This window comes from Brassica rapa, chromosome A09, assembly GCF_000309985.2.
Source record: "Brassica rapa cultivar Chiifu-401-42 chromosome A09, CAAS_Brap_v3.01, whole genome shotgun sequence".
NCBI lineage: Eukaryota > Viridiplantae > Streptophyta > Magnoliopsida > Brassicales > Brassicaceae > Brassica > Brassica rapa.
Window position 1 is genome coordinate 1,568,836 of NC_024803.2, and position 18,890 is coordinate 1,587,725.

Consider the following 18,890-nt stretch of genomic DNA (forward strand, 5'->3'; position numbering starts at 1 on the left):
AAAAAAAATTTATTTAATATTTGCTTCTTGAACTAATATATGATGATGTTCGTAGAGGTTTGGAGGCTTTGTTGTCTCTGTTATTCAAGAAAATAGTGATTTTGTAGTGGTTATTCCATCGATTTAGGAAGTATTATGAAGTTTTACTAAATTAATTGATAAAAAATATTATAATGTTTCTCATATACCATTAAAAAACATAAAATACATTAATACAAATGTAGGATATGATTAGAAATTTTAAAACAACACTAAAGATTATAGGATTCAGTATATAAAATATTTACCAAAAACTCAACATTTCCGTATGGGTTAACACATAGATTTTGAGAAAATTTCAAAAAATATGACAATATTGTTTTAATGCATAGTTGCATCCTGCTCTAACATATTATGATGTTCGAAGAGGCTTGGAGCCTTAGTTGTCTTTATTTTTCTAGAGAATAGCAATTTAATGGTGGTTATTCCACAGATTTAGGGAGTATTATGAACTTTTACTAAATTAATTTATAAAAATATTATAATGATTCCAATATACCATGAAAAAGCTTAAAATACATTAATACAATTGTAGAATATGGTTAGAAATTTTAAAACAACACTAAATATTATAGGATTCAGTACATAAAACATTTACAAAAAACTCAATATTTTCGTAGAGGTTAACACATAGATTTTGAAAAAAAATTTAAAAATACAAAAAAAAAATTTATTGAATAGTTGCATCTTGAACTAACATATGATGATGTTCGAAGAGGTTTGGAGGCTTCGTTGTCTCTTGTATTCAAGAAAATAGTGATTTTGTAGTAGTTATTCCATCGATTTAGGAAGTATTATAAGGTTTTACTAAATTAATTGATAAAAAAACATTATAATGATTCTCATATACTATGAAAAGACATAAAATACATTAATACAAATTAAGGATATGGTTAGAAACTTTAAAACAACACTAAAGATTATAGGATTCAGTATATAAAACATTTACCAAAAACTCAACATTTCCGTAGGGGTTATCACATAGATTTTGAGAAAATTTCAAAAAATATGACAATACTGTTTTAATGCATAGTTGCATCCTGGTCTAACATATTATGATGTTCAAAGAGGTTTGGAGCCTTTGTTGTCTTTATTTTTCTAGAGAATAGCGATTTAATGGTGGTTATTCCACCGATTTAGGAGAATTATGAACTTTTACTAAATTAATTGATAAAAATATTAATGATTCCAATATACCATGAAAAAGCTTAAAATACATTAATACAAATGTAGAGTGTGGTTTGAATTTTTAAAACAACACTAAATATTATAGGATTCAGTATATAAAGTATTTACAAAAAAACTCAATATTTTCGTAGGGTTAACACATAGATTTGAGAAATTTTAAAAAATGACAATATTGTTTTAATGCATAGTTCATCTTGCTCTAACATATTATGATGTTCAAAGAGGTTTCGAGCCTTTGTTGTCTCTATTTTTTCTAGAGAATAGCGATTTAATAGTGGTTATTCCACCGATTTAGGGAGTATTATGAACTTTTACTAAATTAGTCGATAAAAAATATTATAATGGTTCCCATATACCATGAAAAAGCTTAAAATACATTAATACAATTGTAGAATGTGGTTAGAAATTTTAAAACAACACTAAATATTATAGGATTCAGTATATAAAACATTTACCAAAAACTCAATATTTTCGTAGGGGTTAACACATAGATTTTGAAAAAAATTCAAAAAATACAAAAAAAAATTTTATTGAATAGTTGCATCTTGAACTAACATATGATGATGTTCGAAGAGGTTTGGAGGTTTGTTGTCTCTGTTATTCAAGAAAATAGTGATTTTGTAATGGTTATTCCATCGATTTAGGAAGTATTATGAAGTTTTACTAAATTAATTGATAAAAAATATTATAATGATTCTCATATACCATGAAAAAACATATAATACATTAATACAAATGTAGGATATGATTAGAAATTTTAAGACAACACTAAAGATTATAGGATTCAGTATATAAAACATTTACCAAAAACTCAACATTTCCGTAGGGGTTAACACATAGGCTGTAACTGGAATGCTTTTTTTATGAATGGAATCATGTGGAATTAGTCATTCATAGACATTCCAAAAAAAATTCACCAGTTAAGTGGAAAAAACAAAAATTTTGATTCCATAAATTCCTGTGGGATGAATGAGGAAAAAAAGGAATCACGTTAAAAAATCATTCATGATAAAAAAAAGGAGGAATGAAAGGGATGGATGCTGAAATAATTTGAATATAATTAAAAAATAAATACATATATCATTCCTTTAATTCCAAAAATTATCACTATTCCATTCCATTTTATTCCATTGATTCCAATTCCATTTATTCCATACATTCCTAGATTAAGTTTCCAGTTACAGCCATAGATTTTGAGAAAATTTCAAAAAATATGACAATATTGTTTTAATGCATAATTGCATCCTTCTCTAATATATTATGATGTTCGAAGAGGTTTGGAGCCTTAGTTGTCTTTATTTTTCTAGAGAATAGCGATTTAATGGTGGTTCCATCGATTTAAGGAGCATTATGAACTTTTACTAAATTAATTGATAAAAATATTATAATGATTCCAATATACCATGAAAAAGCTTAAAATTCATTAATACAAATGTATAATATGGTTTGAATTTTTAAAACAACATTAAATGTTATAGGATTCAGTATATAAAGTATTTACCAAAAACTCAATATTTTCGTAGGGGGTTAACACAAAGATTTTGAGAATTTTTTTAAAAATATGACAATATTGTTTTAATGCATAGTTGCATCATGCTCTAACATATTATGATGTCCAAAGAGGTTTGGAGCATTTGTTGTCTCTATTTTTTCTAGAGAATAGCGATTTAATAGTGGTTATTCCACCGATTTAGGGAGCATTATGAACTTTTACTAAATTAATTGATAAAAAATATTATAATGGTCCCCATATAAAAAGATCAAAATACATTAATACAATTGTAGAATGTGGCTAAAAATTTTATAACAACACTAAATATTATAGGCTTTAGTATATAAAACATTTACCAATAACTCAACATTTTCGTATGGGTGTTAAAAAATATGACAATATTGTTTTAATGCATAGTTGCATCCTGCTCTTATATATGATGATGTTCAAAGAGGTTTGAAGCCTTTGTTGTCTCTATTTATCAAAAGAATAGCTATTTAATAGTGGTTATTCCACCGATTTAGAGAGCATTATGAATTTTTACTAAATTAATTGATAAGAAATATTATAATGATTCCTATATACCATGAATAAGCTTAAAATACATTAATACAAATATACAATGTGGTTTGAAATTTTAAAATAACACTAAAGATTATAAGATTCAGTATATAAAGTATTTACCAAAAACTCAATATTTTCGTAGGGGTTCACATAGATTTTGATATAATTTCAAAAAATATGAAAATATTGTTTTAATGCATAGTTCCTTCCTCCACTAACATATGATGATGTTCAAAGAGGTTTAGAGTCTTTGTTGTCTCCATTATTCAAGAAAATAGTGATTTAATAGTGTTGTCTCCATTATTCAAGAAAATAGTGATTTTATAGTGGTTATTCAATCGATTTAGGGTGTATTATGAATTTTTACTAAATTAATTGATAAAAATATTATAATAATTTCCATATACCATGAAAAAGCTTAAAATATATTTACAAATGTAGAATGTGGTTAGAAATTTTAAAACAACACTAAAGATTATATGATTCAGTATATAAAGTATCTACCAAAAATTCTTTATTTTCGTAGGGGTTAACATATAGATTTTGAAAAAAAATTGAAAAAATACAACAATATTGTTTTAATACATAGTTGCATCTTGCACTAATATATGATGATGTTCAAAGAGGTTTGGAGTCTTTGTTGTCTCCATTACTCAAGAAAATAGTGGTTTTATAGTGGTTATTCCATCGATTTAGGGTGTATTATGATTTTTTACTAAATTAATTGATAAAATTATTATAATGATTTCCATATACTAGAAAAATCTTAAAATACATTAATACAAATGTAGAATGTGGTTAGAAATTTTAAAACAACACTAAAGATTATATGATTCAGTATATAAAGTATTTACCAAAAATTCTATATTTTCGTTAACTCATAGGTTTTAAGAAAATTTCAAAAATAAAACAATATTGTTTTAATGCATAGTTGCATCTTACATTAACATATGATGATGTTCAAAAAGGTTTGAAGCTTTTTTTTGTCTCCATTATTCAAGAAAATAGTGATTTTATAGTGGTTATTCCATCGATTTAGAAAGTATAATGAATTTTTACTAAATTAATTGATAAAAAAATTTATAATAATTCACATATACCATAAAAAAGTTTAAAATACATTAATCCAAATGTAGAATATGGTTAGAAATTTTAAAATAACTCTAAAGATTATAAGTTTTAGTATATAAAACATTTACCAAAAACTCAACATTTTCGAAGGGGACACATAGTTTTTGAAAAAAAATTCAAAAAATATGACAATGCTGTTTTAATGCATAATTGCATAATGCACTAACATATGATGATGTTCAAAGATGTTTGGAGCTTATGTTGTCTCTATTTTTCAAGAAAATAGCGATTTAATAATGGTTATTCCACCGATTTAATAATCGTTCAATTGTTTTTATAAATGAATTTGGTAAAATTTCATAATACTCATTAAATCAATAGAATAACCAATATTAAATCAACATTCTCTTGAAAAAATAGTCCTTTTAATAGATAGACTAACATATGATAATGTTTAAAGATATTGGAACTTTTGTTATCTCTGCTTTTTAAGAATGTATCGATTTTATAGTAGTTATTCCACTGATTTATATAGTATTATGAAGTTTTACAAATTAATTGATAGAAAAAAATTAGAATGATTCTCATATACGTAAAAGAGAGCTAAACAAACATTAATACAAATTTAGAATGTTGTTAGAAAATTTAGAACAACAATAAAAAGTATAAACTTCAGTATATGAAAGCGTTTAACATAAAATTTAATTTTTTCGTTGTCGTATTATTTTTTTTAGTGAAACTGATTATAGCATTGTATGGTTTGGAACCTTTGTTGTCAAATCAATTCTTAAATAACGTCTTCGGTATGAATTGTTCAACAAAATAATACGAATTGTCTTGCATAAAACGTCTTTAGTAACACAAGTAATACCATTTCAAGCCACACTGTATCACCATTACTATTTACTAGCTCATCAAGCCAAAAGTAACACAATTTGTATTGGCTAATCTGTATTGTTGGTTGTTAATTTGGTGTTCTGGTTTAACTAAAATCTGAAGGCCTAAACCAGACACAAAGCTTATGTTAACACTATCAATTTCTGAGTTAGACTCAGATTATGAATCGAACGATCAATTTAAAACAGAATAATAAGAACAAAGCCTCAGTCAGTCCATTAGGTTCACATAAATTGCAGATTCTGCCAAGGGGTTCTCCTTGAAAACAGGGTCTAAGCTCCCCTGCAGACCGCAATATTGAATTTCCTTATCGGCATCAAAACAAACTTATTCAAGAATTATTTTTTTCAAGGGGCTAAGATTTTATACAGCTTCTTCAATCAAGAATTTTCTGAAGCAGAACTGGCGTAAAGCTGTTAATATTAATCATCACTGCCAAATGCAAAACAATATAACAAATCAAACAGCAAAACAAAGATCCCAATTAAATCCATACAATTAACATCATCCCTAGTTAAAGGATACCTAAAAATTTATTCAACACAATTTATTTTATATAGATTTTTCGAATAATGGGTCAACGTTGGATCAGGAGAAACATCAACCAAGTAATTGGTTCCCTAATAAGTATTAGCCATCGCCGGTCAAGAACTCAAAGATGCTGATAAACACATAATTTAGTAAATAAATTTAGTGTTATAGTTTAACTAGAATCTCAAGGCCTAAGCCAGAGACAAAGCTGATGTGAACACAATCCAAATAATCAGAAAATAAATCAACTAATCAATTGAAAACAGAATAAAAAAACAAAGCCTCAGTTAGTCCATTAGCTTCAAAGAAATTGCAGTTTCTGCCAAGGGGTTCTCCCTGAAAACAGGGTCTCAGCTCCACTGCACCTCGCTTAATAGGATTTCCTCATCAGCAACCAAATCAACAATTTAAACAATTAAAATTTGAGCTCAGAGTTTATACAGCTTCTTCTATCAAGAATTTTCTGAAGCAGAACTGGCGTAAAGCTGTTAATTTTAATCATCACTGCCCACAAACAAAAACAAGTAACACTATAAGATGAATCAAAGAGAAGGCTCATATTAAGAAATTCAACCATTGTTTTCCGATTACTTCATGGAATAAATCTCAGAAGCGCGGATAATTTTGTAATCACAGCCAAACAGACCTTTGATCATCAAACTAATAAAACAATTAAAACGAAATCTAGACATTGCTTTGACACAGTTAAGCCAGATAAGATTAGAGACAGAACTGCAACACGAATGGCACCAATCTAGCAGGAGCTTTGGGGCTTAATTCCTCATGAATTACTATCAGACTAGCCCGGGAGGCTCCTGCAAAAACTAAGATTAAAGAACCATAAGCTACAACGAAAGAACCAGTCGTGATGAGAAGAGAAAGTGGTGATTGCAATTGGATTCATACGATTGTTATATATATACATAGACGAGCATGAGTTAGCTTAAAAACCCTAGTCCAAATTGACGAAACTACCCCGCTATTTAAACTTCCATTTTCGTCAATGTCGGTTTATATCATCGCGTTGGTGGGCCTTGTTCAAAGCCCGATAAGTTCGTTATTATTTTCGCTCTTCTTGAAATAGGTCGGTTGATGGTTTTATGTAAACCGAATGTGCCTATTCGTTACCGGTTTGATAGGAAACCGGGGATTCCCGATCACCTCTTACAAAGAAGGATTGTGGTGGAACAATTCTCTCCTTGGAGAAGGAGGATGTGGAGAAAGATCTCTCTAGGCCCTGATGAGAGGAAGTTTGAGTAAACTTAACCATAATGGTTAAGGATACCGGGCTGATAGGTCCTCCTCTACTATTAAACGAGTTTTCGATAAGACAATGTGTTATTTTAGTATTCCTTATTTTCGTTTGGTTGTGGAAGGTCAGTCCCATTTTGGAATGTATGAACTCATTTGTTTGATTGCTTTTTATATTATTTTTTATATTTAATATGTTCCTTTAGTTTCAAAGAAAAACAAGGTTATCATTAGTAAACTTTTACAAAATGAATTGTCTTTTTTAGACTAGTCTGTATTTTACCGGAACCGTTATTTTGAATTTAATGTGAACCGGCCTAATTAAAAGTAAACTCAATTTTAATTATAAACCCACTTACATTTTACATTCAGTCCGCTTGGTTCTAAGTGAACCGACCTAATTATGTGATATTGGTTCAGCTTCTATGGAAAGCCCAATAAGATTGAGGAGTAGAATTCAAGAAATCTCCTTAAAACCTACTTGGAATATTCCTTGCAGGTGAAGATATCTTTTTGATTTATTTTAACATCGAAAACCTAAAAGAGGCTCCCCAGGTTTTCACCGGAAAAGAAACTATACTATGCAGGGTTTGGCAGCGACGGCCACCACTGGCTCTCTTACTATGCAGGGTTTGGCAGCGACGGCCACCACTGGCTCTCTTACTATGCAGGGTTTGGCAGCAACGGCCACTACTGGCTCTCTTATTTTTCTTGCTGACAGGTTTCGTTTTCTTTCTCCCCCCCCTCTTCGACATCATAATCAACTCATCTCCCCCCCCTCTTCGACATCATAATCAACTCATGTTTGCCATTTTGTGGTCATGATTTTAGATGTACCAGGAGGCATCATAGTCCAATTTTAAACAAGTATGTGAATCTAAGGGTGTCTTTCCCCCAGGTTCGATTCATTACAAAACTAAAACTGTCAGCAAACTCAAGATCTCCTCGTGACATTGCTCCTCTTTCAGGTATTATTTCGACCTCACCACATGATTCTATATACATACTCTCTCCCCATTCTATAAACATTTAATTTTACATATTTTATAAATAAAGTATTATTACTCACATACCTAACCACATTTCACCCAATAAAAAAATACAATAGCATATAATTTTAATAAATTTTGCATTGAATTATCTTGAAACAAGAATTAAAGAGAGTATTGTATAAAAACATAATGACAAATCGTGACAATAATTAGGATCGGAAAACACTAAACTTGTGTGTTTTCACCCTTTACTGACAAAAAAAAAATAAATCATTATAAAAGCTTGTCCTGTCTTTTTTTTTATGGTTCAAGACTTTCAAACTATTTACTGTTCTAGTGTGGTTTAACCAGGGTCGGCTCTCAGATTTTGGAGGTCTTAGGCGATTTTTTGTAAAGATTTCATTGAAAAAAAAAAATTTAAAAAAATTTGGAAACCTTTTAAAAAAAATATGGAGTCTATGTTTATATAAAAATTTCAAAAAATTTGGGGTTCTAGGCGAATGTTTCATCCGTCTTTGCCCAAGACCGGCCCAGGGTTTAACACACTGACTTGTGTGTTTGCTTTATATCAGCATCATCTAACCATCTCTCTGGTCATGGTTGGCCGCCCTTTGATGACGGTTTTGGGAGACGTCGACGACCTCGACAGAGACCATCAAAGCCTGCGTTCAAAGATGACTTCTTCAAAATCAAACTGCCTAATATCGCCGAGAGACCTGAATGGTGGTGGAGGACACTAGCTTGTATCCCTTATCTGATATCCCTCCAAGTATCTGACGTCGGAATCTACGTCCGACCTTTTCTAGAAAAGTACGACGCCACTGGAAACATTATTAAATTCATCCCCGGAGCGATAACCAGATGGCCGAGGTGGTTCTTCATGCAGTACTGTTACTTGGGTTGCACGTTCTTGGTGAAGAACAAAGAACTGCCTCATTTTTTTAGGTTTCACGTGATTATGGGTATACTTCTCGAAACAGCTCTTCAGATCATATGGTGCACCAGCGATTTCTTCCCGTTGATTCATTCCAGAGGAAGGCTTGCGATGTATTACGAGACGGCGATGGGATTCGCATACATCTGTCTGCTTCTTGAATGCATACGGTGCGCTCTCGCTGGAGTTTATCCTCAGATTCCTTTCGTGGCCGATGCTGCTTCCATTCACACTCGAGACACCACTAAGGTGAAAAGATGATACTCATGGTGTTGCATACTTGATATAGGATTTATTTGTTTTCATTTTGTTCGCTTGGATGATGATGGTACTTAGTAAATAAGTTTGAAGATATCAGTTTGTAATCGACCACGATGGTGTGTGTGTGTGAGAGGGAGAGACTTGTTAACAAAACCTTGATGTGAATTAAAATTCTTGTTCTGGAATATAAGCACATTCTGACGATCTTCTAAATTTTTCCAGAGTCCTTAATGGCCATTGCGCTGAAATGTTATTTGTTTCGTATCAGAATGGCCTTTTCTTCACTCCACCCACCTTATCCATACAGCCTCCCAAGTCAATAATACTCTATTCCCTGAACCAAACAACTGCTTTTAAAGTTTTTCTATATAAATATGTTAGTTCAGTTTCACAAAAAAAGAAACATCAAGATTACTTATTATTGTTTTTTTTTTCAAAATGAAGACTTTCTATCTTTTAATATATTTATAGACTAAATTCGTAGTGTTACCATTATTTGAATTTAATGTAAACCGGCCTAGTTAATGTTAAAATCATTTACATTTCACACTCAATCCGCTTTGGTTTTACGTAAACCAGCCTATAGAACCGGTCTAATGTGTATTTGGGCTTTAATAGAAAAGCCCAATAAGACTGCAGACTCACTCAAGTTCGAGAAAGTTCCTTAAAACCGACTTAGAAAATACATCAGGTAGATTCGATTCATTCATATTTCTTGCACGTAAAGATACTCTAATTTTGTGAATTTTTCTTTTTGATTTTATTTTAACATCGAAACCTAAAAAGAGCCTCCTCCCGAGGTTTCCGCCGGTAAAGAAACTATGCAGGGTTTGGCGGCGACCACCACCACCACCAACCTTGGCTCTCTCACTTTTCTCGCTCCCAGGTTTCGTGTCTCCTTCTCCGATTCTTGAGCTCCTCGTTGTGTTGATAAATTGTTTTGATTTAGGACTCTTTCGTTTAGCTATGGTTGGTTGGTTACTGTTTCGAATCTTAGAATCGTCGATTTAAATAATTGGTTATGCGTTTTAGAATTGGGATCTGAGTCTCACTTGCAGCTCAACGTTATGTCTCGTCGCCTTGTTTGTTTATATGTTCTCGGAGTCTCCGTTTGGTTTAGAGTCTTTCAGTTAGATTAATGATTGTGATTTTATATTAAACCAGGAAGCAGCAGCATAGTCCAATCCTAAACAAGTATGTGAATCAAAGAGTGTCTTTCCCCAAGCTCGATTCATTCCCAAAACTAAGATTGTCAGCAGACTCAGTTTCACAGAGATGTCCCCGTGTGATTGCTCCTCTTTCAGGTATCATTTGGACTACTCACCACATGCTTTTATTACATATTGTATAACAACATAATAACAAATCGTTACAATAGTTACCTGGAAGACATTAACTTGTGTGTGTTTTCACCCTTTACTACAAAAAGGGATCTTTTATAAATCATTATAGAAGCTTGTGTCCTGTGTTTGTTCCATGGTTCTGATACTTTGAGATTAGTTACTGTTGTTCTAGTGTGGTTTTAACTCATCCCAAATGTTGCCATGACGACATTTAAATAACTTGTGTTTGTCCTGTCTCTGTTCCATGGCTCTGAGAGTTTGAGATTAATTACTGTACTAATGTGATTTAACAAATGTTTGTAAACTCTGCAGCAACTGCACCAGCATCATCTAACCATCTCTTTGCTCATGGCTTACCACCATTAACTACCGGTTTTACAAGACGTCAGAGACCATTAGAGCCTGCTCGAGCATTCAAAGACGACTTCTTCAAGATCAAACTCCCCAAAATCGCAGAGAGACCAGAGTGGTGGTGGAGGACGCTGGCGTGCATCCCTTACCTGATATCCCTTCAGATATCAGACGTCGGCTTCTACGTCCAGCCTTTTCTAGAAAAGTACGACGCCATCGGAGACATGATCTACTTCATCCCCGGAGCGATCAACAGATGGCCGAGCTGGTTCTTCATGCTCTACTGCTACTTGGGCTACATGTTCGTGGTCAAGAACAAGGACTTGCCTCACTACTTCAGGTTCCACATGATGATGGGTATGCTTCTCGAGACAGCGCTTCAGATCATTTGGTGCACCAGCAACTTCTTCCCGCTGATTCATTTCAAAGGACGGCTTGGGATGTATTACTGGATGGTGATCGGGTTTACCTACATCTGTTTGCTTCTTGAGTGTATTCGGTGCGCTCTCGCTGGGGTTTATGCTCAGATTCCTTTTGTGACCGATGCTGCTTCTATTCACACTCTCTTCAACTTGGGAGGGTTTTCGAGACCGCTCAGGTGAAAAGGTGGTTCTCTATGGTGTTTGCATACTTGAAATAAGAACAAGTAAGAGAGAGAGGTTGTTGTGGTTGTGTCTTATCAAGGTCTAAGAGTCTTCTGTGGAGTCTTTTAGTTTAGTGTCAGTGTCTCATGTGTAAAACAGAAGGAACTCTCTGTGAGAGTAGCTTAAATCAACTTTTTTAATGTCAAATAAATCTTTGTAGCAAGGTTTTTTTAATGGTTTGAAGCATATGTCTAATTTTGTTTTAATCTTATAATTTGATAACTGAAAAACAAAGAAAATTTACAAAAAACTAGACACGACAGAAAATTAGTACGGTATATTACAGAAACCTCTACTTTAGTGATTTTCAGAGTAATAATCTTTCAAGTGTTGATAATCTTTAAGAAAAAGCTAATTTTGTAGTGAGGGAATAGATGAAAAGTACTATAGGAAATAGCCCCTCATCCAGAGTACAAAGTTGTAATATGGTCTCTAGTCTACTGAGCATTAAAACATTTTAAGCTGTTCTGACTTTGAAGAAAATAGTGTTTATATGGATTCTATATTAATTCAATTTTTGCAGTGTATGAAGTCTTTTTCAGTAATTTTGTTATGAGACATATACTATTCTATGTGTAGATAATACTAAGATGGAGAACTTAGCATGCATTACTCGATTTTTTTATAACAATGGTTAATATTTGATTATGTACCACAAATTGATTATCTAAACCCTTTTTAATGTGTTGACCCAGAAAACTCTTAACTCAAAACTTTATTTGTAACAAATCAAATATTCTTATATTAAAGAAAGCAGGCTTTGTTCTTCATGTTCTGAATCCTAATATATAAGCCTACTAGATCAGACTTTGTACCAAATTCATAAATCATTAAGGTCCATTGACTCTCTATTGGCTTAATTACATTGAATTTATGGTTAAGTGGCCTTCATGTTTACACAGAAATAAAAAGTGGTAATAACTAATGGAGACCACGTCGTCCCTGCAACATGGTACCAACCAAATCACAATGTCAGTTACATTCCATCTCCATCACAAAGTCTTCTTTGGTCTTTAAAACCCTTGACTGGTTCCTAAACACAGCTCATAATAACTCTGTTTAGTATCAAAACATTCGTTTTCAGACAGCTCTTAAAGGTCTCTTTAAATCATGTAACCACCATTTTTGGTCCTTTCTATCAAAAGAAACTTGCAAATTTCCTCTGATTTCTCCATTTTGTCGCCATGAACGATCTAATCTCAAGCTCGTTCAAGAGATACACAGACCTAAACCACCAAGTCCAGCTCGACGACATCGAGTCTCAAAACGCTACTCTCGACTCAGGCAACCTCGATGAGTTCTTCGGATACGTCGAGAGCGTTAAAGAAGACATGAAAGCTGTCGACGAGATTCATAAGCGTCTACAAGATGCTAACGAAGAGTCCAAGACCGTACACGACTCCAAGGCCGTCAAGAAGCTCCGCGCTCGCATGGACACGAGCGTTACAGAGGTCTTGAAACGTGTCAAGATGATAAAGACGAAGCTCGTGGCCTTGGAGAAATCGAATGCTGCTCAGAGGAAAGTCCCTGGTTGTGGACCTGGCTCCTCTGCTGATCGGACGAGAACATCGGTCGTGAGTGGGTTAGGGAAGAAGCTTAAAGACATGATGGATGATTTTCAGAGACTACGTACCAAAATGGCTAGTGAATACAAAGAAACAGTAGAGAGAAGGTACTTCTCTTCTTCTCTTCTTTTTGTGTTCACTTTAGGGTTTACTATGATTCAACAAAGATCATTCTTGTTTCACAAGGAAAGTTTATCGTTGAAGGGTTTAGATTAGGCATGCCGGTTCGGGTTATTTGGTTAAACATAAATCTTACCGAAATAACCCAAAGTAAAACGGTTCCGTTTGAGTAATTAGTTTTTGAAAATCCTACCAATTTTTTAATTTTAATTGGATTTTGATAAAATTTTAGATAAATGCTATTAAATTCGGTCAAATTTGTTTCGAAATAAACCTTACCGAAATAAAAATTCGTTTGGCTAGTTTGGTATTGAAAACCCGACCAAACTTTTTAATTCCGGTTATATTTTGTTAAAATTTTGGATAAATTCGGTTAGTTCAATTATTTTGGTTAATTCGGTTCGAAATTTGGTTAGTTTGGTTCGGTTTTTTGGTATGGTTTGGTTACAAAAAAAAGTTAATAAAAAACTGAAGTAAAACCAAATCTGTATATGTTTTACTTGTTCTTTTAGTTCATTTAGGGTTTACTATAATTCACCAAAGATCAACCTTCCTTGCTTCACAAGAGAAGTTTATATCATTATGGGGTTTAGATGGTAACGTTCTTATGTGTTTTGATATTGAATCTTTGAAGGTACTTCACTGTAACGGGCCAAAAAGCAGACGAAGAGACGATAGAGAAGCTGATATCAAGCGGAGAGAGCGAACGTTTCCTCCAAAAGGCCATACAAGAGCAAGGCCGTGGACAGATCATGGACACATTATCAGAGATTCAAGAAAGGCACGACGCGGTTAAAGACATAGAGCGGAGTTTGCTGGAGCTGCACCAGATATTCCTGGACATGGCAGCTCTTGTTGAAGCTCAAGGGAGTATACTCAACGACATCGAGTCTAACGTTTCAAAGGCAAGCTCTTTCGTCATGAGAGGGTCTGAGCAGTTGCAGGGAGCTAAAGTGCTTCAGAGGAACTCGAGGAAGTGGACTTGTATCGCCATCATACTCGCTATTGTTCTTGTCATTGTGATTCTCTTCCCTATCCTCTACACAAGTTTGCTTAAACCTTGATTTTGAAATAAACATTTTGCTTTCTACCGTTATTGTTTTGTATTTTAGAAACATTTGGGATACAAAAATCTATTGAGTGTAAGACAAGCAATGTATAATTTTTGAGTTTCATTACATCTCATGAACACTGCTTACTTCTGTATTCATCTGATAAAAGTATTTGAGCACGCTCCTTTAACCTCTCAGCATCAGGGCCTGGTGGATCACTCTTTCACAGACATAGCAAGCTCCAAGCTTCGAGATCTTAATGCAGAACATAGTGGTTTCTGAAAATCTAAAATCGACCGGGAATGGGAACAAATTTATTTGAGAATCAACATTTGAGCTGCAATTCGAATCGAATTGAAGGAAAAAGGAACAAAAAAAATTTGGACCATTTCTCGATTTGTGCGTGTCATCCTTGCGCAGGGGCCATGCTAATCTTCTCTGTATCGTTCCAATTTTATCGGATGTCCCCGAAGGGACAATCACCTACTTGACTCCGTCGCTATATAAACGCAGCCTCTTCTTCTTACACAGCCGGTGTGGGACGCTGTTACGGTTTAAAGTCTACTTAATGGGCTCGTTTATTACACTAAAAGGCCTCTCTTCGATTTCTGTGGCCCGTTTACATTATTCAAAAGGTGATTCATTTAAAAATTCATGGTTTTGTAATCAGCTTTTAGTTACTATCTTAGACCATATGAAATACACGTGACATTATCGACGGAGAAGAAACAAACTATAAAGACCTTGTAGTATACTTATTTAACGATGAGGTTTATACCTCTACTAGATCTTTGAGTAAAAAAGAGTAATCAACATTTCATTTACAATTATCAAAATCAATCTGAGATCATTTTGTATCTTTTAAAAACTTTTAAAAACTTTTTACCTAACACCTCTTATGCTCTAGTCTTGACTTCCGCCAGAAGAAAACGGTCCATCGTTGGAACCCTGAGACTCCCTTGGAGACTGAAGTTGCTGATTCTGCTCAGGCCATGGTGCACTGGGAGAACCGTGGTGCTGTTGAATCATGGGGAACCTAAACCGTTGTCCTCCTCCTTGGTTCATCACTGGCCTCACTGGTACAGCGTTAACTATAGGTGGCGGATATAAAAGCACCGGTGGCTGCATCATCGGAACTCTGACTTGGGGTAGACTTGGCCTCGCCGGAGCTTGTATGCCCGCGTTGGGAACAATCTGGTTCTGTTCCTGGTAATACATCATTGGCCTCACCGGGACTTGACCTAGATGGACAACGAAGTCGTCCTGTGGCAGCATCGGCCTCATTGGAGGTAGACTTCGAAACTGGTTCTGCTGCTGCGGCCTCATTGGAGGAGCTTCCTGGTGGGGAACGAGTTGGCCCTGCCGAAGCACACCGAAGGACTGGCTGTAGCATACTAATTCAGTTCCAGGCTGACCGGGCAGCTCCATCGGCACCAGCTGATGCGGATATGTGTTCTGGTTTGGGAGAAAAGGAGTGATGGTTCGGAATCTCCATTGTGCACCGTATAGACCAAGCCCGTCTGAGTAAAAGTGGTCTACTACGAGCCATCTTGGCTGGGGTAAACCGTAAGGGTTTTGCTGATATGGAGGCACGCTTGGGCCAAGACGAGGAGGCATCATCATCTGTTGAGAGGCTTGAACGCTAGAAGGAGGATTCGGAAGAGCAAGAGGACGGTTTTGGTTCTGATACCTTGCAGAAGATGTTGAGCCACGTTCCATCCTTTGACCGCTCCTAGGAATCTGATCAAGACTTGGATCAGTACTCAGTAGTAACAAGACTAGGACTAACCTAATCCAACATTACTTGTGGGACAAGAAACAGAGCGAAATAGAGCAAAACAGAGACCTAGACCTAAAGCCTATCACTACTACGACTAATCTAAGCTAACAGTAATGGTGGGACTAAGAAACAGAGCAAAACAGGACAATAGGCATAGACTCTAATCACTTAAAGGTTCTTGATGATCATAAAGTTTGGGATGTACCATTGACTGTTCTTGAGGATTCTGGTTCTCGGTTCCTTGGTCTTGTACGCTGAGACTAATAGGAGAAGTGTTGGGATCAGAATCAAGAGGACGGTTCTGGTCACTTGCAAGCGATGTTGAGCCACGTTCCATCGCTTGATCGCTCCTACGAGTCTGATCAAGACTTGGATCATTAGTAACATAAATGGCGGGACAAGAAACAGAGCAAAAACAGAGACAATAGGGTTCTTGATCTATCAATAGAGTACCGTGATCGGATCTTCTTGACGATTCTGATTCTCAGTTTGTTGGTCGGACTCTTCGTCTTCTATGTTGAGATTACGAGTAGATTCAAGAAGGCTCTCGATAGCTTCTTCCTTGTGCTCATCTTCTTCCTCTGTTCGCATTTTGTCTTCTTCCTCGGTTGTTTTGGTGGGATCGACCTCCTCTGTTCTCACTTCTTCTTCCTCTGTTCTCGCTTTATCTTCCTCTGCTCGCACTTCGTCTTCTTTCTCGGTTTTTTTGGTGGGATCAACTTCCTCTGTTCGCACTTCGTCTTCCTCTGTTCGCACTTCGTCTTCTTCCTCTGTTTTCACTTCGTCTTCTTTCTCGATTGTTTTGGTGGGATCAACATCCTCTGTTCTCGCTTCGTCTTCCTCTGTTCGCGTCTCGTCTTTCTTTGTTCGCACTTCGTCTTCTTCCTCGGTTGTTTTCGCGGGATCAACCTCCTCTGTTTTGGTGGGATCAACGCCCTCTGTTCGCACTTCGTCTTCTTCCTCTGTTCGCACTTCGTCTTCTTCCTCGGTTGTTTTTTCGGGATCAGCCTCCTCTGTTCGCGCTTGGTCTTCTTCTGTTCGCGCTTCGTCTTCTTCCTCGGTTGTTTTGGCGGGATCAACCTCCTCTGTTACCACTTCTTCTTCTTGGACAAGTTTATCAGATGGAGAAGTAGCCATGGCCAGAGATGAGAGAAGTGTCTAGAGAGAAAGATGAATGAGCGAAGAAGAACAAGTTACTTATATCTAATGGCGCGAGGTTGTTGGTTGTTGCTTAGACCGTTAGGGTTTTTAGGCGCGTGTGAAGCTTAGCACTAACCGAATCGTTGGAAGCTCACGCACGTATGAAGAGTAATCTATACTAATAAAAGGGAGCTTTTGAGGCTCCATAGAGCGTCCACATCAGCAAAAAAAACTTCTCCCGAAAGATGACACGTGGCAAAAAATATAGTATTACATTTTAATATTACTAATTTTCAAAAATTATAAATAATATGTAAACATACAGCATAAAAAATTGAAAAACTGCATTAAACATATGTAAGATTACACATTTTTTACTTGAAAAAAACGGCTTATCTCCATAATATAACATTACCGTTTAATAAAAAAAACAAAAAACATTATATATAATTTCAGAAATATTAAATATATGTAAACATACAACATAAAAAAAATGGAAATACTACATTAAACATATGTTAGATTACCATTTTACATTTTTATTTTTAAAAAATAATATGTAAACATACATCATAAAAATGGAAAAACTAAATTAAACATATGTAAGATTACCATTTTTCACTAAAAAAAAAGACGGCTAATCTCCATATGTAACATTACTATTTTGTAAAAAAAACATTATATATAATTTTGAAAATAATAAATAATATGTAAACATACAACATAAAAAATGGAAATACTACATTAAACATATGTAAAATTACCATTTTACATTTAAAAATAACAATAATATGTAAACATACAACATAAAAAAAAGAAAAAAACTACATTAAATATATGTATGATTACCATTTTTCACTAAAAAAGGGCTTATTTCCATAATGTAATATTACCGTTTTATAAAAAAAAACATAAATATAACTATTTGACTATTTGTCCAAGTTCTTCTATTAAACATTGTTGTTTTACATTAAAAATGGAAAAATACATTAAAATTTAAACTTCTATCTTAAAATATAAAATATATATATTAACTAAATATAAATTATAAGAAAGAGAAATACTCAATATATAGAAAAATAAATAATAAGTAAATATTATAAATATATAAATATATGAATTATATATACAATAATAAGTAAACGCACAATTTTTTAAAAATGGAAAGAGTACATTAAATATTAAACATCTATCTTAAAATGTAAAATATAGATATTAAGTAAATAGAAAGTATAAGAAAAACAAATACACAACTTAAAAACAATGGAAAAGTATATTAAGATTTAAATATCTATCTTAAAATGTAAAATATAGATATTACGCAAATAGAAAGTATAAGAAAAGAAAATACACAATTTAAAAAATGGAAAAAGTATATTAGTATTTAAACATCTATCTTAAAATGTAAATCTATCTTAAAATATAAAATTATTAGTAAATAGAAAGTATAAGAAATAGAAATACACAATATAAAGAAAAATAAATAATAAGTAAATATATAATATAAGTAAATACCCAATTTAAAAAATGGAAAATTACATTAAGATTTAAAAATATATCTTAAAATTTAAAATATAGATATTACTTAAATAGAAAGTATAACAAATGGAAATATACAATTTAAAAAAATAGAAAACATACATTAAGATTTAAACATCTATCTTAAAATGTAAAA

The 18,890-nt window shown here is 33.6% G+C and overlaps 4 protein-coding genes and 8 non-coding genes across 14 annotated transcripts; 3 read left to right on the plus strand and 9 right to left on the minus strand.

Annotated features, from left to right (window-relative positions):
- Positions 1–5,319: 5,319 nt before the first annotated feature.
- LOC117128766 lies at positions 5,320–5,431 on the minus strand. Its single transcript, XR_004452156.1, has one exon. It is a non-coding gene; the product is annotated as a small nucleolar RNA snoR97 (small nucleolar RNA).
- A 169-nt stretch (positions 5,432–5,600) lies between these two features.
- On the minus strand, positions 5,601–5,692 carry LOC117128722. Its single transcript, XR_004452116.1, has one exon. It is a non-coding gene; the product is annotated as a small nucleolar RNA Z223 (small nucleolar RNA).
- A 245-nt stretch (positions 5,693–5,937) lies between these two features.
- Positions 5,938–6,039, minus strand: LOC117128765. The gene has a single exon (XR_004452155.1). It is a non-coding gene; the product is annotated as a small nucleolar RNA snoR97 (small nucleolar RNA).
- A 23-nt stretch (positions 6,040–6,062) lies between these two features.
- On the minus strand, positions 6,063–6,174 carry LOC117128732. The gene has a single exon (XR_004452125.1). It is a non-coding gene; the product is annotated as a small nucleolar RNA Z278 (small nucleolar RNA).
- Positions 6,175–6,203: 29 nt separating this feature from the next.
- LOC117128721 lies at positions 6,204–6,295 on the minus strand. Its single transcript, XR_004452115.1, has one exon. It is a non-coding gene; the product is annotated as a small nucleolar RNA Z223 (small nucleolar RNA).
- Positions 6,296–6,333: 38 nt separating this feature from the next.
- On the minus strand, positions 6,334–6,421 carry LOC117128780. Its single transcript, XR_004452170.1, has one exon. It is a non-coding gene; the product is annotated as a small nucleolar RNA U36a (small nucleolar RNA).
- A 41-nt stretch (positions 6,422–6,462) lies between these two features.
- On the minus strand, positions 6,463–6,603 carry LOC117128785. The gene has a single exon (XR_004452175.1). It is a non-coding gene; the product is annotated as a small nucleolar RNA snoR134 (small nucleolar RNA).
- A 1,966-nt stretch (positions 6,604–8,569) lies between these two features.
- On the plus strand, positions 8,570–9,608 carry LOC103848468 (protein TIC 20-IV, chloroplastic-like; the record flags this gene model as incomplete). The annotated part of the gene is made up of 1 exon (XM_033280427.1): positions 8,570–9,608. A coding segment is annotated over one exon (651 nt), but the record flags the coding sequence as incomplete, so codon positions are not given.
- A 248-nt stretch (positions 9,609–9,856) lies between these two features.
- On the plus strand, positions 9,857–11,753 carry LOC103846701 (protein TIC 20-IV, chloroplastic). Its single transcript, XM_009123680.3, has 3 exons — positions 9,857–10,106; positions 10,385–10,524; positions 10,876–11,753. The coding sequence occupies exons 1-3, from the start codon at positions 10,042–10,044 to the stop codon at positions 11,514–11,516; spliced, it is 846 nt and encodes a 281-aa protein (XP_009121928.1). The 5' UTR covers positions 9,857–10,041; the 3' UTR covers positions 11,517–11,753.
- Positions 11,754–12,013: 260 nt separating this feature from the next.
- Positions 12,014–14,451, plus strand: LOC103846692 (syntaxin-123). The gene is made up of 2 exons (XM_009123669.2): positions 12,014–13,230; positions 13,878–14,451. The coding sequence occupies exons 1-2, from the start codon at positions 12,743–12,745 to the stop codon at positions 14,305–14,307; spliced, it is 918 nt and encodes a 305-aa protein (XP_009121917.1). The 5' UTR covers positions 12,014–12,742; the 3' UTR covers positions 14,308–14,451.
- A 218-nt stretch (positions 14,452–14,669) lies between these two features.
- On the minus strand, positions 14,670–14,772 carry LOC117128807. Its single transcript, XR_004452198.1, has one exon. It is a non-coding gene; the product is annotated as a U6 spliceosomal RNA (small nuclear RNA).
- Positions 14,773–15,068: 296 nt separating this feature from the next.
- Positions 15,069–17,511, minus strand: LOC117127883 (enolase-phosphatase E1). Of its 3 annotated transcripts, none has more exons than XM_033278739.1 (4): positions 16,613–17,511; positions 16,529–16,558; positions 16,281–16,433; positions 15,069–16,035 (listed from the first exon to the last, which is right to left on the minus strand). In XM_033278739.1, the coding sequence occupies exons 1-4, from the start codon at positions 17,210–17,212 to the stop codon at positions 15,199–15,201; spliced, it is 1,620 nt and encodes a 539-aa protein (XP_033134630.1). In that variant the 5' UTR covers positions 17,213–17,511; the 3' UTR covers positions 15,069–15,198. The 3 variants fall into 3 exon arrangements, with proteins under 3 accessions (XP_033134630.1, XP_033134629.1, XP_033134628.1); XM_033278738.1 differs by having other exon boundaries at positions 16,529–16,654; positions 16,706–17,508; XM_033278737.1 differs by having other exon boundaries at positions 16,529–17,508.
- Positions 17,512–18,890: the final 1,379 nt, after the last annotated feature.